General features: G+C 38.9%; 1 protein-coding gene across 1 annotated transcript in view; it reads left to right on the top strand.

The window, feature by feature from the left end:
• Gucy1a2 (guanylate cyclase 1 soluble subunit alpha 2) overlaps positions 1-18,672 on the top strand; it is a 369,084-nt gene that overhangs the window by 37,172 nt on the left and 313,240 nt on the right. The window contains exons 2-3 of the mRNA XM_008829700.1: positions 1,469-1,530; positions 11,944-12,065. Of these exons, the coding sequence (XP_008827922.1) occupies positions 1,469-1,530; positions 11,944-12,065 (184 nt within the window). The remainder of the gene's footprint in view (positions 1-1,468; positions 1,531-11,943; positions 12,066-18,672) is intronic.

Here is an 18,672-nt window from a genome sequence, read left to right as displayed (position 1 = left end):
TTTATTTATTTATTTGCTAATACCAATGTAGTCTTTTTTTTTAGCTTTTACAAAAACTTTATTGAGAACTTCATACATGCATATAAGGTGTTTTGATCAAATCCATGCCTACTCCCTCCCTTCCAACACCTCCATCTCCCCATCACTTTTTTCATTTTCTTTTTTATTCTTGTTTATTTTTATGGGGCATTTGGGTTCTCTAACATTCTCTCCCCTGAAGAGGTAACACTAACATCTTTTAAGGATTAGATACAAGCTCCCAAATACTTCTAACATTTTTGCCTTTGGAACAGTATGTTGCTAAGAGGCTCAAGGGCATTTTGTGTTTTAGACAAGAAACTGGCTACTTTTCTTTGGGGTCTTTTTACCCTAACTGCCTAGCCAATTCCTACCTCCTATTCTTATCACACCATCCTCTGAAGAGGTTACCCAAATTGCTGATAGTGAATCGGGATGCAGATCACTCTGGCTTTTTCCATCCTGAACAGGGCCACAGGGTAAGGCAATTGGAGCACCCCTTAGGTAGGTCTATCTAAAAGACTCCTAAATTGCATAACTTTTATCTGTAGGGAGAAAAGGAGGTCCTTGACTGATGAATAGGAGATGTGAAGGAGAAGTAAAGGCAATAGTAATTAGCATTACAAGTTCTAGACAGGGACCTAGAAAAAAGTCAGAACAGGGCAATCTTCAATTATTCATATGAGAGTCCATTGGAGTTTCTTGACAAGGGCTTCCGAAAACATCCTTCTATTGGGTTCTTCCTCACTTTTCTTTTGTCTTCCAAGGCTGGACTCTAGAGTGATGGATTCAGGATTTGCTTTCAGATACTTTGATAGCTGTTAGAGTGGTTAGAATCAGAGTCAGTTCCCTCTCAAAAGCTTTGAGATAACTGCTATTAAAGTGATGGCTGTGGCCTCCAGTCCCACCCTAGCTATTTTATTAATTCTCTTAAATTCAGAACTAACAAAAAGAGAAAAGACCATCTAAGCTTAAAAATGTCTAATACTATAAAGTTAACACTTTTAACTCAGTTTGCTCTTGCTTTTTAGACTACCTTTGAAAGTGTCCTTAAAACATGAAGAGTCTATGTCTACTTTAGGTTGGTCATTATCTTGTGGAGTTCATACACCCTAGCTAGGAAGGACTATAACTCAAATTTCTACACTACTGCTTCCCCCAGTCCAAAACCTGCAGCCAAGAAGAATCCTACTGAAAATAGTTATCAACAGAGTTTCAGGGGGAGTGACCAAAAATACTATCATCTTTGAAACTGGGAAACTGGGCTATTGTTGATGGCCTTGTTTTGCCCTTCCAGGGAAAATACATGGCCAGATGCAAAATGCATTAATATTGTAAGGTAGAATCTTTCATGTGGTTAATCAGAAGCTATGTACCTGTCTATCCTGCTTGGATTAGAAATGACACTGATTTGCTGATAATGTATTTTGTTATTGTTATTATCCTGTAGCCTCAGACGATACAGCTGACTCTGAAGAGGACATTGCAGTATTATGAACATCAAGTTATCGGGTGAGTAAAATGTATTTTGGCTACTGATAGGGAAAAATTAAAAGCTGTTTCTTAAGCACAGTTTTTGAGCTTATAGGCTATTGTGCTGTTCAGGTCAACCTCATTTCATAGTGGTTGTTTCTTAATATGCAGTGCAGAGACTAAGAAGAGCAGCTTGCTGTCATTAGTTTATTTATATTTAGTTCTTTTAAATAAAAAAATGAAATTATCTTTTGGTAGTGTTTCGCCCTCACTCCTTTTTCCCTTTCTTATGCTATTACTCACTGATTGCAAGGTTGAATCCCATAATTTTGCTTTACTACCATGGAAAGTTTGTTGATATCATCTGGGAGACTTTAGTGAGATGTTTGGAATCTTTACAGGGAGTTTAACTGAAATCATACTTCAAGGAGATGGACTGGTTCAGCCAGCATCCCATTCTACATATTTTTCTCTGTTAGCCTCTATTTCTCCAAGTTGTTTTAATAATTTGTGAAGTAAGAATATGTCACATCAAAAAGTAGGAATTTAACACCTCACCAGCACAGAGGAATTTTAATAAAAAGTGTTGGTTATATTTGTAACTAAAAATATTTAGATATCATGGTTAAATGAGATGATTTAAATGAAAGTATTGTATAAACAATACTCAAAATAAGCATAAGGTACACCTTTTGATTGGCAATAGTAGAAAGGTGTTTGGCAAACACCAAAACCCTAAATTTACCTTTTTGAATAATCTAGCTTTTCATATTAAAGCAAGTAACATTAGAGACAATGAATATATTTAATTCACCATGTTCGTGTTTTCTGAATGCCACAGTGGTTTGTCTTTGTGAGGAGTCAGGATTCAAACTCTAGTGTTTCTTGAAAGATTATTAGGAATCATTTCACATTATAGTTCATAGTCACTGCTATGGGATCAGAAATATGTTCTTGGCTATTAGGATATAATATGATTAGAAAACAAAACAGGAGTGTAGAGAAAGAATGGAAAAATGATTTCGGTATCTAGTACAACGCCATATACTTTAAGTGCCTGATGATTATGTTAATTGTCATTTCAAACGGAATTGCTTTGAAACCTTGACACGTTAATTCTCAGGAGTGCAGTTCTAGGAAAAACATTTAAACTCATGAGATGGCTTTTAGTTTGAGGCCATTAGTGATTTAAAATGGTTTATCCTAATGGAGCTAAAGAATGTCAAATTAATCTCTCCTCACACATTCTAAAATAAACCTTAATCACTGTCACTGAGTTTGCTGCCTTCAAAGTGTGGTGTATGGCTTGACTTAGTTAATATACTTAGAGCAATTTGTCATCTGTGGTAAGCAAAGAACATCTGCTATTCTTATTAGTTTGGATGTTTTATGATAGTTCCAGCCATCAGCCTCAATCCATTGTTTTTGGGATTATGAGTGAGTATTCTCTTTGCTTTGGAATCAAGTAATGGATGATTTATTTTCACTTACAAACTGAACCGCCCTTAGGAGTAGGAATCTTATAATATGATCCAAATAGGGAGCCAAATGCCTTAGACAGTCAACAGAACGTCTTTTGGCCATTAGTGGGATGGAGTCATTTTATCTAACTGCCTTAACTTTCCTGTCTATCTGTGAAGACATGGCCTGTGGAGATTCATTTGTTAGTCTTCTCTTCGTTCTATTTGTTGCCAGCAAAGTATAAAGAGTATTGATAATTTGACTGGAACAAGAGTTGTCTTGATGTCCAACTTGATTACAACAGAGCTATAAACACGCTTACTTGACTGACTTCTAGGACTTGGACCACGCTTGTGCCTTTGCATTCTTTAGGGAAAGTAAAGAGCTAGTTGACTACAATTTCTTCATGCCTGCCTTTCTGGACTTTGTCTTCCTTTCCCCTTTCTCTCATGGTATAGCGTCTCTCCCCAATTTCCTCTTTGGACTTTGAGTCTCCATTTTTCTGTTTTTATTTCTCTTTACGAAACTGAAAAAGGAGAACAGTTAATATCCCTGACACTGGGGCGAAAATGTATTCACACCTATGCGTTTTTCCTCTTCTCAAAACACGATTTAAGGCTTTTTATCTCTAACTGTGAAAAGGAATGTGTTTCTTATAGTTAAGGGGATTTGTGGCAACAGGCATTATTTTGCACGTTTTTGGCGAGATATGGATGAGAAGGAAATACTTCTCCTAATTTCTGGAATCAGACTTGTCATAGAGTTCTCTTGAAGTAATTTAACTTTTACCTGCCACAGATTGAGGTGCTTAGACAGGAGAGAGGATGCAATGTATGGACTAACTCTTTTCAATTTCTTAATATAGCCTCTAGTTACTGACCTTCCTATCTTCCTTTTCCTTTTCTTAAAACTCTGTCCTTAGATCTGCTACATTTATCCGAACTCTAGGGTCATATACTCAGCTCCATGAATTCTTATACCTGTTGCCCATAGAAATGTCCAGAGCTTCTTTGCGGTCCCCTAAGGCTTAGGGGTGAATGCAGGGAGCATCTATTCAAAGGATCACAGACAGAGTGTTGAGAGGGAAGTGATGGAGCCTAGAACACCTAAAATAGTTTTATTTATTGAGAATTTCATACAATGTATTTTGATCATATTCAGACTCCCTCTCCACTCCCACATTACTACCCCCTTCATGTTCTCTATTATTATTTGTCTTTTTAAAAGGTCTACCAATTCCAATTTGTGTTTCCCAAATGCTCTTGAGTGTGGGTCCATACTTTAGAGCCTTGTCAACCTACCAGCATCACACCCTTAAAGAAAACTGACTCTCCCTCTCCCAGCAGCTATCAGTTCCCAATAGATCCTCAGCTAGGGCTGGGACTTCTTCACCTCTCCCATCCATGCTGGGATTCTGTCTGGCTTGGGCTTGCACAGGTCTTGTGTATGCTGTCACAAATCCTATGGCTTCATATGTGCAACTGCCCTGTGACAAGTCAGTTTTGTTGTATTAATTCACCATCTCTGACTCTTACAGTCTTTCTGCAGTGATTTCTGACTCTTGGGAGGAGACGGTATGATATAGGCATCCCATTTTGGACTGAAAATTCTTCAGTCACTGTACATTGTACATTCTTCAGTGTTCTCTGTATGTTGACCACTTGTGGGTCTCTGTGTTAGTTGCTGCAAGAAGAAGGTTCTCTACTGAGAGCTGAGAGTTGCACTAATCTATGGGAATAGCAATGTCATTAAGACTTGGCCTAATACTATGTCCATTTAGCAGAATAATAATAGCAGGCTCTCACCTATGACCTGCATCTAGTCACATGTTCTTGCTCTTGATAACAGTGTCATGTATAGACTCCATCTTGTGAAACAGACCTTAAATCCAAAAGAAGGTAACTGGTTAATTCCTTAACGTTTGTGTTCCTATTGCACATCTTGTCAGGCCAGACATTATTGTAGCTCACAGGGTCCACAGCTGGGTAAGGCCAATGATTAATCCTCTCTTCTGGTAGCATGCATAGCACCTTCTAGCACTATGAAAGCTAGCCAGTAGACATGAAGCTTCAAGACTTGGTACCAGCCTGGTTTCTGGTGGAGCCTTCTATGGAGGAAGACATCTTTTCTACTTCAAGCACTTTGTCTTTAAACATCTATTCTATGCTTTCAAATACCAATTTGGTCATTATTTTTATTTATTCTTAGAGATCATTTGTGTTGGCGAATGAGTGCTAAAATAATTTATTCATGCTATGTGATCAATTTCTTCCTCTCTACGGTCATTATCATCGTCTCTCACTGAGAGAGTCTGATCTGGTTTTCTAGTTTCTATTCCTGTCTCTTAGCCTTGGTTTTTTTTTATTTTAGCTTTGGGTTTTTAATCATAGAAAAATTATTTAAAAATTAGATCAGACCACTTTCTTACTTGAAGTTAGTGATTTTCAAGTACTAATTTCCATCAAAATCTCCTACACACACACACACACACACACACACACACACACGCACAATACACATACAATTACAAAGGACATTTCATGAGATTGGCTTATATAATCAGAAGCTGAATAGCTCCACCCACAGTGCCTGTCTGCACACTGTAGAGCTAGGGAAACCAGTAGATGCTCAGCCCAAGAAGCTGGAATCTTCAGCATAAGAGAAACCAATGAAGTCCTCAGTATGAGGTAGAGTTCTGAAAGCCTCATAGAGAGTTGCTCATAGAAGTTTGGGTTCAGACTGAAGAATCTGGAGTCTGATATTCACAGGCAATGACAACAGCAAAAAGACCTATCTGCTTTAGAACTGAGCACATACATATGTGCTAGCTTCCCAAGTCTGACTTTTGTCCCACCTGAGGCTTCAGCCTATTGGATAAAGTCATTCATGTTCAGGGAAGTTCTTTCCCATTCAGATCATCAACACACATGCTAATTATCTCTGCAAACACCTTTATAGACACACCTAGGAGTGTGTTTTATAAATTTTCTAGGCATTTCTCAATACAGTGAAGCTGACAGCTGAGACTAAGCATCACATCCACCCCCACGGTTGTTGATTCCATGAGTCTAGGGAAAGATCAAGTCAGTTTTTTTGACAAGTTCCCAGGTCACACTAACAGCACTGGTCAGGGGTCACACTTGTAAACACCTTTAAACCACACATGGTCTATTATGAGAGAGTAAAATCTGAGTTCTCTCTGTCATCTGACCTCTACTTATATCTGTAATTCCATTCTCTCCCATCATTCCCTCTTTCCCTTTCACAGCAACTATTTGTTGCTTTCTGGTTATACCAAGTTTATCTCATGGCCTTTGCATAGCACTGTTCCATTTCTTGAATATGCTGTACACCCAGAAGTCTGCTTGCTTGTTCTGTCTGTATTTTCAGGTTTCTGATGGGCTGTCATCACTTTTGAAAGATCTTCCTTGAGCGCCCAATCTAATGACATCATCCATCTTTGACCTCTGCCTCTAACCCAGTCATTTCTATTCTACTAGCCTCTTTGATTTCACAGTCATTATTACTAGCCGATGCTCTTTTCTTTAGATTCTCATTAGTTGTGCTCACTTCCACTTCCCTAGGCTTTTCTAACTGCTTGGCACATGGGAGGTTATAACTTTGGGGGTGGGTTTAGGCAGAGCTTGAAATGACTAAATTATTACATAGAATTATATACACAAACTTTTTTTGGAGCAAGTAAATGAGGGGCTGAGATTAGCATTAGTGTCCATTACAGGTGTAAAATTTTAGTTCTACCGTATAGGCATATTTTATAGAATAAATCACATTGATTTACTTGCATAGTCTCACATTTGTGGCTGATGTTCCATCACTGTGCCCAGATTGACTTTGTGGTGTAATTTGGTTATATCTTGGACATCCTGTTGTTTTTGAGTAAAGGGGTGGAAAGTGTGCATCTTTATATCAGTTGCCCTTTAACTCAAGCTTCTAGGGAATGGTATGTATGATGTCCAAGCAAGAACTGTAGGAAACAGATTACATTTTGAGCACTGTGTGGTGGAAAGAACAGAGAGAAGCAGAAAGGGCGAGTAGGAGACAGGCAGGGTTCAGTTAAGGTATTTCATGGATCTCATGGTTGCGAGGTACCTGTTTAGGGTAGCATTCTTTTCCAGTGCCTTTGTTTGCAGCAATTCTGCTTAAGATGGAGCCTGGTAAGACTAACTATATTTCAACTCATATTCTACTATTGAGTAGTCTCGGGAAGATTCCTTAGAATCACTGAGCCTCAGCTTTATCATTTCAAAAATGAGAGTGTCAACAAAGTTGGAATGAAGCGTACATGGAATCTTTTGATAAGAATATGCTGTCATACAGACATGTGGAGTAAGCAGCACGATGCTTGACACCCAAGGGTCAGCACCCATGCTGGTGGAGTTCTTGTCACCACTGTTAGCATCACACTTTTCTATCCTTGTTTTAATTTCTTTGCTTTCTTTTTGTCCTCTCGCTGTCCTGTCCTTCCTTCTTTGGCTATTTAAGTTAAGGAGCAGTTTTTTGACATCAGGAGTTGGATGTGTCAAGTTCATGCTCCAACTGTCCTTTTCTTCTTATGGATTATTTTGGTTCGATCCTTTTGATAACCTAAGTTTCTATCTCTGTAGTACTTGACCCAACTGTTCTTGCTCATGTCCAAAATGTAGAACCCCTATTGTGTAGTTCACACCAGTGGACTACTATGGTGTTAGGCAAAGATTTGTTCAATAAGCTGTCATGGAAACCATGAAAGCAAACGTGTCTGAGGTCCATCATATATTTTAAGCAATGAAGTGTAATAAATATGAATTCAGAATCAGGCCATTTGTTTTATGCTTTTTTTCCCCAGAATATGCATAGTTGTGCTAATATCACACTTAGGATGATTACCAGACTCACTGTAGTCTGGGATAGCATTTCCTATAGTCATCTAATGCTGAAATCTAGTAATCTGATTATCAATGTAGACCCTGTGTTTGTTTACACAACCAACTTTCTGCTTTCTTTTTTGATCACTGAGGAAAAATTAAGCCAGACTAACTTTAATAGAGTGTTAGAAGTAAAATTAAGACTGGGTGAGCCCTGATTATTCTGGGAAGCAAACTTCAAATATATTGATTATTTTTTATGGTCAGATTTTTACAGTCATAAATTAACTTATCTAAAAACTGATCTAGCTCATAAAAATAACAATATCTTCTGCAACAGAAACCAAGTCAGATAAAAGCTAAGATCGGTGAATTAGAAATATTTGTTAATTTAAGATGCCAATAAAATGGTTGTAACTTGATTTAAGAATAATTCTACATTTAACCATTTAAAACTCAAGCAAACAAAACCCCAACATAGAACTGGGGAAACGGACAGAAGACCCCTATCTTAACTGAAAGAATATTGGCAACTGATTACTGCTGGGTGAGGAAGAGCTGATCTTCCTAAAGTGAAGGACTATTGAAAGTTTGACTAGACCTCAGTAGATGAACATGTATTGAGGAACATCTGGGGATACTAACTTGACACGGTAGGCCTTAACACAAAAGACAGAATGTATGAATTCCAGTGGGGGCGGGGCTTGTGGGAGGGTGCCAGTGGGGAAGGGGGTATATAGATGATTAAGATTGATTGAGATGTTCTATATGAAATATACAAAATTCAATTAAAATGTAAAATAAATAATTTAGGTTTTTAAATACAAATTTTAATTAAAATAATGCTGCATTTATTTGTGTTTAACATCTGTGTTCTCCATTCTTCCTTTCACTGAGTGATCCTGCATCATACCAGCTGTAGTAAGCATTTTACTTAACTGGTTTGTTTGTTAATGAGTTAGTATCGTCTCATTGAGATGTACAAACATGAACCCATTTTACTTCCTCCTTTTGACACTCACATAGATAGATTGCTTGTATATACAGATTGCTTTGTGTCTTATAAATCCCGCTGCAGGTCAGCTTCAATCTTTAATCTCATATCTAATCTCTTTTCTTCCCTCTCTGCCTGGACTAAGCCTCGGCCTGAGGAACTTGTAATGTCGAGGGTATGATGGGGTTTGCTCTTCTCTTCCCCAGGCCACTCTGATCCCAGTTCCTTTCTCTTTTGAGTGACATGGAAAGTGGAGAAGCCGTTGGCATTCTGTGGTGGTTGTTGCAATTCAATCTCAGCTGTTACGGCTTCAGTGGGGTGTATGTATAAGGTTCCCACAGATGCCTCTGCTCCTGCTTCTGAGGACTGTACCTTACAGTGTTTCCCCTACCCTTAGCCTCTGCACTGAAAGGTAGCAGGATGACCGTACACTTGTCTATAGAGAGCTACACTTGTCTCTAAATGCAAGTTCAGGCTCTTGCCTTCAGTAGCATCTCCCCAGGTCACAAGAAACTCATATTGCCTTATCAAACAGTGAGCTACTGGTTGCTACCAATTTTGTTTTATTTCCTTTTTGTGTAGCTTACTCTTTCCAGAGTTGTCTTCTTGTATATGGGAGATGGCGAGGAGATCCACTGTTTCAGCAAATGCTTATGGGGAGATACCCAACTCTCGTGTTTATGAGCGATGGGATACTCTTCCCCTATTGGGCTTCTTTAGGGAATACTCCTGTTCTTTCATCTCGGGGGAGAGGACAAAGCCCAACATCTTGTTCTCTCAGAGCAACTGCTCAGTCTTCTTAAGACTTCTCTTCAACTTCCTTCTCTTGCTTTGCTTCTTTGAGTCAGTGGTGAAGTGACAGCGGTAGTGGCTGTTTGGTCACCTCTTACATTCTGAAGGAGAGTCGGTCTTCTTGGCGACCCTTCTAGAACATGACACATTTGGCTCCCATTGTTCTCAGGTCTGATGCTTCTCTACTCATTCAGAGGCAACTAGGAACATTCCAGCCTACCTATGCATATACTGGCTCTGCTCATTTAGACCCTCGTAGGCACTATAGGAGGGACCATGGTTATCTATGGGAGGAAGGTTACTCAGATAGATCAGGTAACATGCACAAGGTTATAGGTAGAAGATAATAAGACCATGATCAAATTCTGCCAGGCTCCATAGACTGTGTTTATGTTTTCATACACCACACTGCTATGCTCTCTACTGTGACAGAGGTCATGGTCTATTCACTTTCAGTGCTCAAGTGCCATCCGCATTATTTCTTCCATTTTCCTCATGAAAAGAAATTACCAGCAGCCATAAAAGGCTCAGATCTTTTGTTTGAAATGCATTTTTGTTCTCATCATTTGTTTTCTTCCCACAAACAGCTTTTTTATTAACTATTGCCTCCAGGTGTAGGTCCGCCTTGTTAATGCTGATGGGAATGGTGGGTTATGCCAGAATTATGGTTAAAAAATCAGTTTATTTATTTATTTATTCATTTTTTGGAATTTCAGACATGAGTATAATATTCGCATTTTCTCCACCCCTCCCAGTCCCCCCCCAACTCCTCCCATGCCCCTAACTCATTCATAGTTTCCTCTCTTCTTTGATTATTATATATAAACATACATTTATAAATATACATAGTTGATATATACACAATATATAATGTATAGAGGTATATATAATGTACTGGGTCCATTTAGTAGTGCTAGTGTGTATATATATTTAGGGAATGCCCACTTGGGATTAGATAACCTCTCAGGGAGCTACTTCTTGGAGAGACCTGTTTCTCCCTCAGCATCCACTGGTTGCTTTTAGCTCTTCATCTTAAAGTGGGACTCTGAAATTTCCCCCATCCATATTGACATGTCAACTGCTTTTGTCATTGTGCAGCTCTTGTTTAGGCTACCATACTGTGGTGATTTCACGGGTGTAGCTACTCTATCGCGTCTAGAATGCATTAACAGGTGTCTTGCCCCCCTGACTTTTACAATCACAATCTTTCTGCCCCCTCTTCCATGATATTCCCCAAGCCTTAGGTATAGAGGTTGCATTGTAAATTCATCTCTAGGGCTGGGCACTTCACTGTCACGTATTCTCTGCATTTTGACCAGTTATGGAACTTTATAATAGTCCCCATGTTTCAGAAAGAAGCTTCTTTGATGAGTTGAGAGCTACACTTGTCTATAAATATAAGAATACGTATTTAGACTGTTTGACCAGTTATGAAACTTTATAATAGTCCCCATGTTTCAGAAAGAAGCTTCTTTGATGAGTGTTGATAGCTACACTTGTTTATAAATATAAGAATACATATTTAGACTATAGTAAATATAGTAGGAAATGACATTGGTCTAGGAAAATAACAGTAGTAGGTTTTTCTCTAGGATCTATGACCTCTCTAACCATGTGTAGTTGGCCATGTTTATAGTACCATACATGGATTCCCTCATATTGAACAGGCCTTAAGTCCAGATAGACAGCTGTTGGTTACCCCCAATACAAAAGTGTCACTATTGAACCAATAAAGATAATATGCTGGGCTGGATATTGTTGTCGTTCATAAGCTTTATAGCTGGGTAGGACCATTGATTAGTTTTCTCCCTTGGAAGCATGCCTAGTACCTTCTGCCACTATAGGAACTAGTCTTCTGTTGTACTGAGTGAGGTAGCCCAAACTCAGAAAAACAAATGATGCGTGTTCTCTCTCATTTGTGGATCCTAGCTCCAAATCCTTAGATGTGAGTGTATATCCTGATGTAAGCATAGGAGCCAGGAAAGGAGAAAAGAGCCTAGATGTGAGTACATATCCTGATGTAAGCATAGGAGCCAGGAAAGGAGAAAAGAGCCATGGAGGGGGGCAGGAGAGTGGGGGGATAGGAGGACACAACCCATTGTCAAGAGAGAAATGGGGAAAATGGTGAGTACTTTACCTGGGGAGGGAGATGGGAAAACGATACAGGGTAGAGAGAGGAAAGAGAGAAAAATTATACTTAGGTTGGGTGAAAACCAAAGAGAATCAGTTATTTATAGAGTGATTACCCAGAAAGCATAGGATGTATGTGCTTGGTCTGGATGAGTGCAACTGCAAATGTTTTTGAAAAATTTCCACATGCTAATTTTATTTTCTTCTTAGTTATAGGGATGCAGAAAAGAATTTCCACAACATCTCTAACAGATGCTCCTATGCAGACCATTCCACCAAGGAGGAAACTGAAGATATCTCAGGAATTCTTCAGTGTACCGCTAATATTCTCGGTATATTAACTATCTCTTTATGTGGTTGAAAGAGAATCCAAGAGGGGAAGTAGAGGTATAAATGTTTCGTTTTCCAGTCAAGAGAGTTTTAGAGAGTATGGCCATTTGAGACCAAGAACTGTCCTCAAGTGACTTAATTTTAACACCTTTTAAGATGTTTGAATGGAAATTACAAGCATGCCATTTACTTGCAGATCCAAAAACATCATAACAAAAATTCTTACATTCTTGGAAAATGTTTCCACATGTTCATGATATTGGTATTAGATTCATACAATACATGCTTATCTGGCTCTTACCTTCACCTAAAATGTAAGATCTTTCTTTCTTCTCAAAGTCATACTGTCTTATTTTGGGGATGCCTGTTGGGACTGAGGGTGGTTTTCATGTGCTCATGATAGACTTTGTAGCTCACAGGTCCCTTCTGTGATTGTATTGGTAAAGCTGATTATCTACTGGGTATTATACTTGTGCTAGTGCTTAGGGGCATGCACACCCTCCAGATACCAGTATTTATCTATTGGATTGTGGACACCCTCAGCATGGATAAGTCCATTGTTATAAATAGCATCATGTAGTCTTTTTAAAAAATATTTTATTTATTATTTTCATCTTATGTGTATGAGTATATTGCCTGCATGTACGTGAGTGTACCTGTGTCATGCATTGTTACGGAGGTCAGAAGAGGGCTTTGGATTCCCCTGGAAATGGAGCTAAGGACTGCTCTTAGCTGTCATGTGGGTGCTGGGAATTGAACCTGGATCCTCTGCAAGAGTAGTCAGTGCTCTTAACTGCTGAGCCATCTCTCCAACCCCGATAAATGGCATCAAGCTCTATAGCAGACGTGGTCTTGGTGTATGTGAGCCTTCAATGCCAAGCTCATGCCACAGCAGGAAAGCTTTTTGCTCTTGTTGTTTATAGAAGTTATTTTATTACATTTTTACTTATTTTTTTGAAATGTGCCTATTTCAGTTCTTTTTGGAATCCTCTTTATTCCTAATGACTCAGGTAGGAATCCATGCGATGTTGGAAAACCAACAATGCCCTTGTTAAGTGCCTGTTCTCTCCCTTCTTGCATTGAATGGCATGGAAACACATGCTTATTGGAGCGTGACTCATGCCCCTCCAGTAAAGGAGAGAACTATTTCCAGATATCATTTTTTTCTCATTTGTTGAATTAGTAGCCAGTTGTGTCTGCTTTATGTCATGTGATTTACCAATTAGGACTACTGACCACAGCATGTTCCTTGCCTTCTGTTCACCTCATGTTGGTGCCCTGGTAATCACTTTGGTAGCACAGTACAGTTCTCTAAAGAGGCCCTGTTGAAGGAAAGGGTGCCTTCCCTGCAGGAGGCTGTGAGTGTTAAATTGCTGCATTATTTGTGCAGCAGTGTCTTTTGTATGCTGATGTGGTGGTCTAATTTTAGTTGTCTTATTACGGTAAGCCTTTTAAAACCATAATATGCAATGTCTAATTTTAGTTTGAAATAAATGATAAAAATGTGTTTGAACTCCTTTAAAACAGGACTTTTAGTATGTCACTGGAAATTGTAGCGGTTGAATGGTATGGCACAATATGTGTTATGAGGACCTTTGGTGGGTTTTCTGTGGACATGTTGCCACTTGGTCTTGTGATTTGGATTTAGGTAGTATTGTAAGGAGGGAGGGAGACAGGTTGAGTACAGAGAACTAAGGGAGAGAAATGGCAAACTGAGTCATCCTCTTCGGCATAATGAGTTAAATATAAATGCAGTTTTGACTATCTCAGTTTTTAAAACAAGTTTTGATGCTATTAAGGGGTTGTGGGTGCTTCAGTTGCTTCAGGATCCTGGAGATGGTGTCCAAAAAAGACATCCCACAGTAGGTCAGAGAGCAAATAGACTTGACTGCTCTGGTCAGCTCATTTATTGTTGAATTACAGCAAGATAAAGTTTGCTATTTCAGTAAGTATCCGTTATTTGCTAAACATTGCATAAAACAGCTTCAGACTGCTAAGTGCATCCTCTCTCAGAATAATCAGGAAGGACAGGAGTGTGAAGGGACTTTCATTAACATTTTCTGTGTTTTAAAGGTCTCTGTCAGAGTGGTGTTTTATCTTCTTCCAAAAGCTAACACATTTAGTCAGAGTGAGAGTCATGTTATCCTGGGAGTGCTTTGTTTGGAAAGCGCTAGTGAAGAGGATGGAAGAGTTGACCTCTGGGGCTTATTTCTCACGATGTTTTCTTGGGATCAGAAATCCTGAAATCCTGTGAAATCAGAGCCCTTTATAAATGGCTAGACTGTAGAATCTTCATTTGCTATGGTATTTGTATGCTGTTGATTTTTAAATAATCACTTGTGGTTTATATGTCAACCTGTATGTACTTTTTTTTTTTCATTATGATTTAAAATGTACTTGTTGAGGCTTTCCAACTGGTGATAAAACTGATGAATTAGCCTTATGGTAAAGCTACAGCTTTGGGGCTTTCTTGGAATAATTCTTCTATGCAATTAATAAGCTGTGCCATTTAATGGGCTACAATATGTGTAACATCTTTAGCATGTTAGGGAACTGAGAGAGTAACAACTTGCCGTTTTTTTTTTTTTTTTTGAAATAGGGTCCCCTTGTAGCTTCAGTTGGCTTGTAACTTGCTATGTAGACCAGGGTGTCCTTGATCTCATAGAGATCATTTGCCACCATGTCAGGCTTACTTATTTTTATTGGTGAATTAAGGTTGACAGCCATAAATAATTTTTATCAATAGCATTCTTGTTACTTTAACTTGATATATGTTCAGTTTTCTCTTTCTTAAATGTATTTTGTGTATTTTAATGAAAAAATGGAGTTAAAGTGGTTGGAAAGTAAATAAATTCATAATGCTGTTGTAGAATAGTGATTTGAAGCAAAACTTAGGGCTAGGCTAGTAAGGACTTGGCAGCTTATTTAACTTATTTAATCTAGCCGTACCTTAGATTTCTCATTTGTGAATTAAGTATAAAATAATTACACATTTCCTCTCATAGAGTTGCTAGGAAGATCAAAATATTTTCTTTAGTATTTTTATTTTATGTGTATGAGAGTATTACCTACATGTATATAAGTGCCCTTGTGCTGTGCAGTGCCTGTGGAGGCCAGAAGAGGGTGTTGAATTCCCTGGAACTGGAGTTTCAGATGGTTGTTAGTTACCGTGTGGGTTCTGAGAGCCAAACCTGGATCTTCTGCAAGAGCAGCCAGTGCTTTTAGCCACTGAGCCGCCTCTCCAGCCCCTCTAGGAAGATTAAAATAGGTTAATTTATCCTAAGTACTTAATATGGCCTGGTATGTAACATACAAATGCCACATTGATGTTTGATATTATTATTGACTATTAATAAAATGATGTTTTCAGTAGACCTGGGAGGTCAATATTGTTCACTTCTTTTTAACAGGTGAGGAAACTGATTTTTATGAATTTGACTCCTTATTAAGTTCTTTGGTCAGAGTTAACAAACCACAAGGGCACTTTTAAGTCTGGTTCAATCTGGTTGCAAAGACCATCTTCCTTCCTTTATTTCCTTTTAGCAGTTGGACCAAGAGTCCCATGCTAGCATCCCTTTAGTGCTAATTACACACTGTCATTCTAGTTCTGGGAGTTATTAGAATTGTCATGGTGTTACATCTTACTTTATTCATTGATTTGTTGTTGTTGGTTTGCAGCACTGAAGAGTGAACCAAAGGCATTGTGCATTCTAGGCAAGCTGTGTTCCCTCTTTTCACTTTGACTTCTGAGACAAGAGTGTCACTAACATGCACAGGCATGCCTTGACCTCACTGTGTAGCTCAGTCAGGCTTTGAACTTGTGATCTTCCTGCATAGCACCCTAAGTAGCTTGGAGGACAGGCCAGCACCAGTGGCCCTGCTTTGTGGCTCTCTCAAATTGAACTTGGGAGACTTGCTTGTAAGTGACACACAGCATCAAAGCTGTTTAAGGATATTTGCCATCAGTACTGAGGATTTCGCAGTTTCAGTGTGATTTGGATCATTTCCAGTAGGAGTTTTCTTTAGATGTTAGGTGTTGAAGATGCAAATTAAGGGTGACGGTGTTTGCCATAATGACACAAATGTGACTTCACAGTTACGCTGTGGTAAACACAGTGCTTCTGGCCTGAAGATTTTAAGGTGATCTTGCTGTGTTAGACATAGCTTAGTATGTTAGATATGACTGGGGTAGAATAAAGGCTCTAGAGGGCTGCATTTCGTTTTTTTTTTTTTTCAAATAAAATATCTTTTATTAATTCTTTGACAATTTCATACATTTTAACAATGTATCTTGATCATAATCATCTCAAATTTTTTACTTGCATCCCCCTCCCCACTTGATGTCCTCTTCTTTTTTTTATTTAAAAACAAATTATTTGATGTGTATGAGTATTTTGCCTGTACCATGTGTGCAGTGCTCTCAAAGGCTAGAAGAGGGCATTGGATCCCCTGGAACTGGATTTAAGGATGGTTGTGAGTCACCATGTGTGTGCCGGGAACTGAACCCAGGTTTTCTGCAAGAGCAGCAAGTGCTCTTAATCTCTGAGCCATCTCTCTAGTCTTCCTTCCTTCCTTCCTTCCTTCCTTCCTTCCTTCCCTTTCTTTCTTATATTATCCACTGACTCCAGTCAGTGCTGCCTGCTGGAATGTTGGCTAATCTTGTTGACTTGATCTTGGGCAGGTAAACACAGCTGCAGTGAGTTCATGAGTGCAGTGGCCATATCATGTCCAGAAAACAGCATTTACTAGCCTCCTAAGCCTCCAGTTCTTATATTCTTTCTGTTCCTTTATCCTTGCTAGTGGGGCAATGTTTGATACAGATGTCCCATTTAGGGCTGAGTAATCAATAGTCACTGATTTTTAACACTTTGACCAGTTATGAGTCTCTGTATTAACTGCTGACCACTGTAGAGGAATCTTCTCCGGCCAAGGTTGAGAGCAGCACTAATGTATGTGTTTAAATATGAGTATTTAGGAGGAAGTTATGAAACATGTCTATTTAGCAAGACAATGGGTGTAGACTCCCCCGAGGGCCTATGACTTCTCTAATCATGTGGTTTTTGACCAAATTTATGGTACTAGGCATTAATTCCCTCTTGGGGAGTGAACCTCCAATATAAAGTGGTTGTTTATCCCCATAGCCTTCATGCCACTATTGCACCAATAGGTGGATTTTGCCTGACAGGTCAGTATTTTAGCACTCAGGGTTCACCACTGGGCAATACCAATGGAGACTTTTCTCCCCCAGTGGCCTGCATAGTACCTTCTGGCACTGTGAAAGCTAGCCAGAGGGAGAACACTTCCTAGTCAGTTCTGGTTGATTTTCTATGTCCTACAACCAAAGTGTGTTATGTCTTCAACAATAGAGTTTTATCATCTAATTCTAGGAGGCAACCAAGAGCAATGGCAATAGCCTGTGTTGTTTTGGGGGTCTCTGAGGTCTCCCTGATCATAACTGGTAGGGAAGTGTACCAAACCATGACTGACTCAGATTTGCAGGTTGCTGATGTTAAAACATGTTCTGTTTTGGTCTTTTTTTTTTTTTTTTTTTTTTAAATTATATGTTTGAACTATCTTACAAAGTAGTGCATTTCCATAAGGACTTTTCATACATCCTTGGTTTTGGTTAACCAATCCTACTCCCTTCTCTCCCTCATTCCCACCATCCCTGTCCCTGCTTAACCCTTTAACCCCCAGTATTTCTCTCTATTTTCATCTCATATGTGTTCAATTATTCCCTCACCTGAAAAGCTGTATTTCTGAGGTCACAGATTTTTTTAATGGAAAAATTTGAGAATATTATCACAGGATCTTATTTAATCATTCTTAACAGACATCTTGAGTTGTGGTTCTATGTGAATTGGAGAGAACTCAAATTTCTGTCTGACTTCTGTGTATATATTTTCCCTGAAATAATTACGTTTAGTATGTAGTAGGGCTGAGAAGGAACGAGACCAGCACATGTGGCCCCTGCCTTCAATGCACATAAAATGCTGTATTTGAATACTAATGCATCTCTCAATTCTCATCATCAAAGTTCCCTCAGGCAACACAGGGCAATGAACACAAAAGGCCACAAATACTATAGTCACACCTCCTTCCCACACTTGTCAAGGAGTCGATGGGGGAGTCAGTTACCCCTCCCACCCAATCAGTCGAACTTAGCTGTATGTGGGTGAGGGGCTAAGGATATATAAGCCGAGAATGCCATGAGTCACCTCTCTTGCCATTTTGTGCAGCTGTTGGGAAGTCACAGGATCTATGTTTGAGTGTGGATTTTCCAGTGCAGCCATAAATGGGGGGGCATTCACTCTTCTGTAAATAAACCCCCACCCTATGCTCTGTCAGCAAGCCCAATAAACTCATCAGGATTTTTCAAACCAAAGGAAAAAAAAAAGAACAGAGCTGTTGGAAACCTTCATTATTCCACCAAAGTTGACCCCATGTTGGCAAATCTTTTGGTCTTTGATTTCTTCTTCCTATTTTTCCCCCCTTAAACTTCATTGTATATATTTTTTATGTAACCTGCTTCAAGCTATTTTTAGAAAAATGTGTTAAAAATTGCCTCTCTTTGGAATAAAAGGAAAATAATTTTCTGGGAGATGCCTA

Source organism: Nannospalax galili, unplaced genomic scaffold (assembly GCF_000622305.1).
Source record: "Nannospalax galili isolate Female #2095 unplaced genomic scaffold, S.galili_v1.0 scaffold854, whole genome shotgun sequence".
NCBI classification, from domain to species: domain Eukaryota; kingdom Metazoa; phylum Chordata; class Mammalia; order Rodentia; family Spalacidae; genus Nannospalax; species Nannospalax galili.
This window is presented reverse-complemented; position numbering and strand designations above follow the sequence as displayed.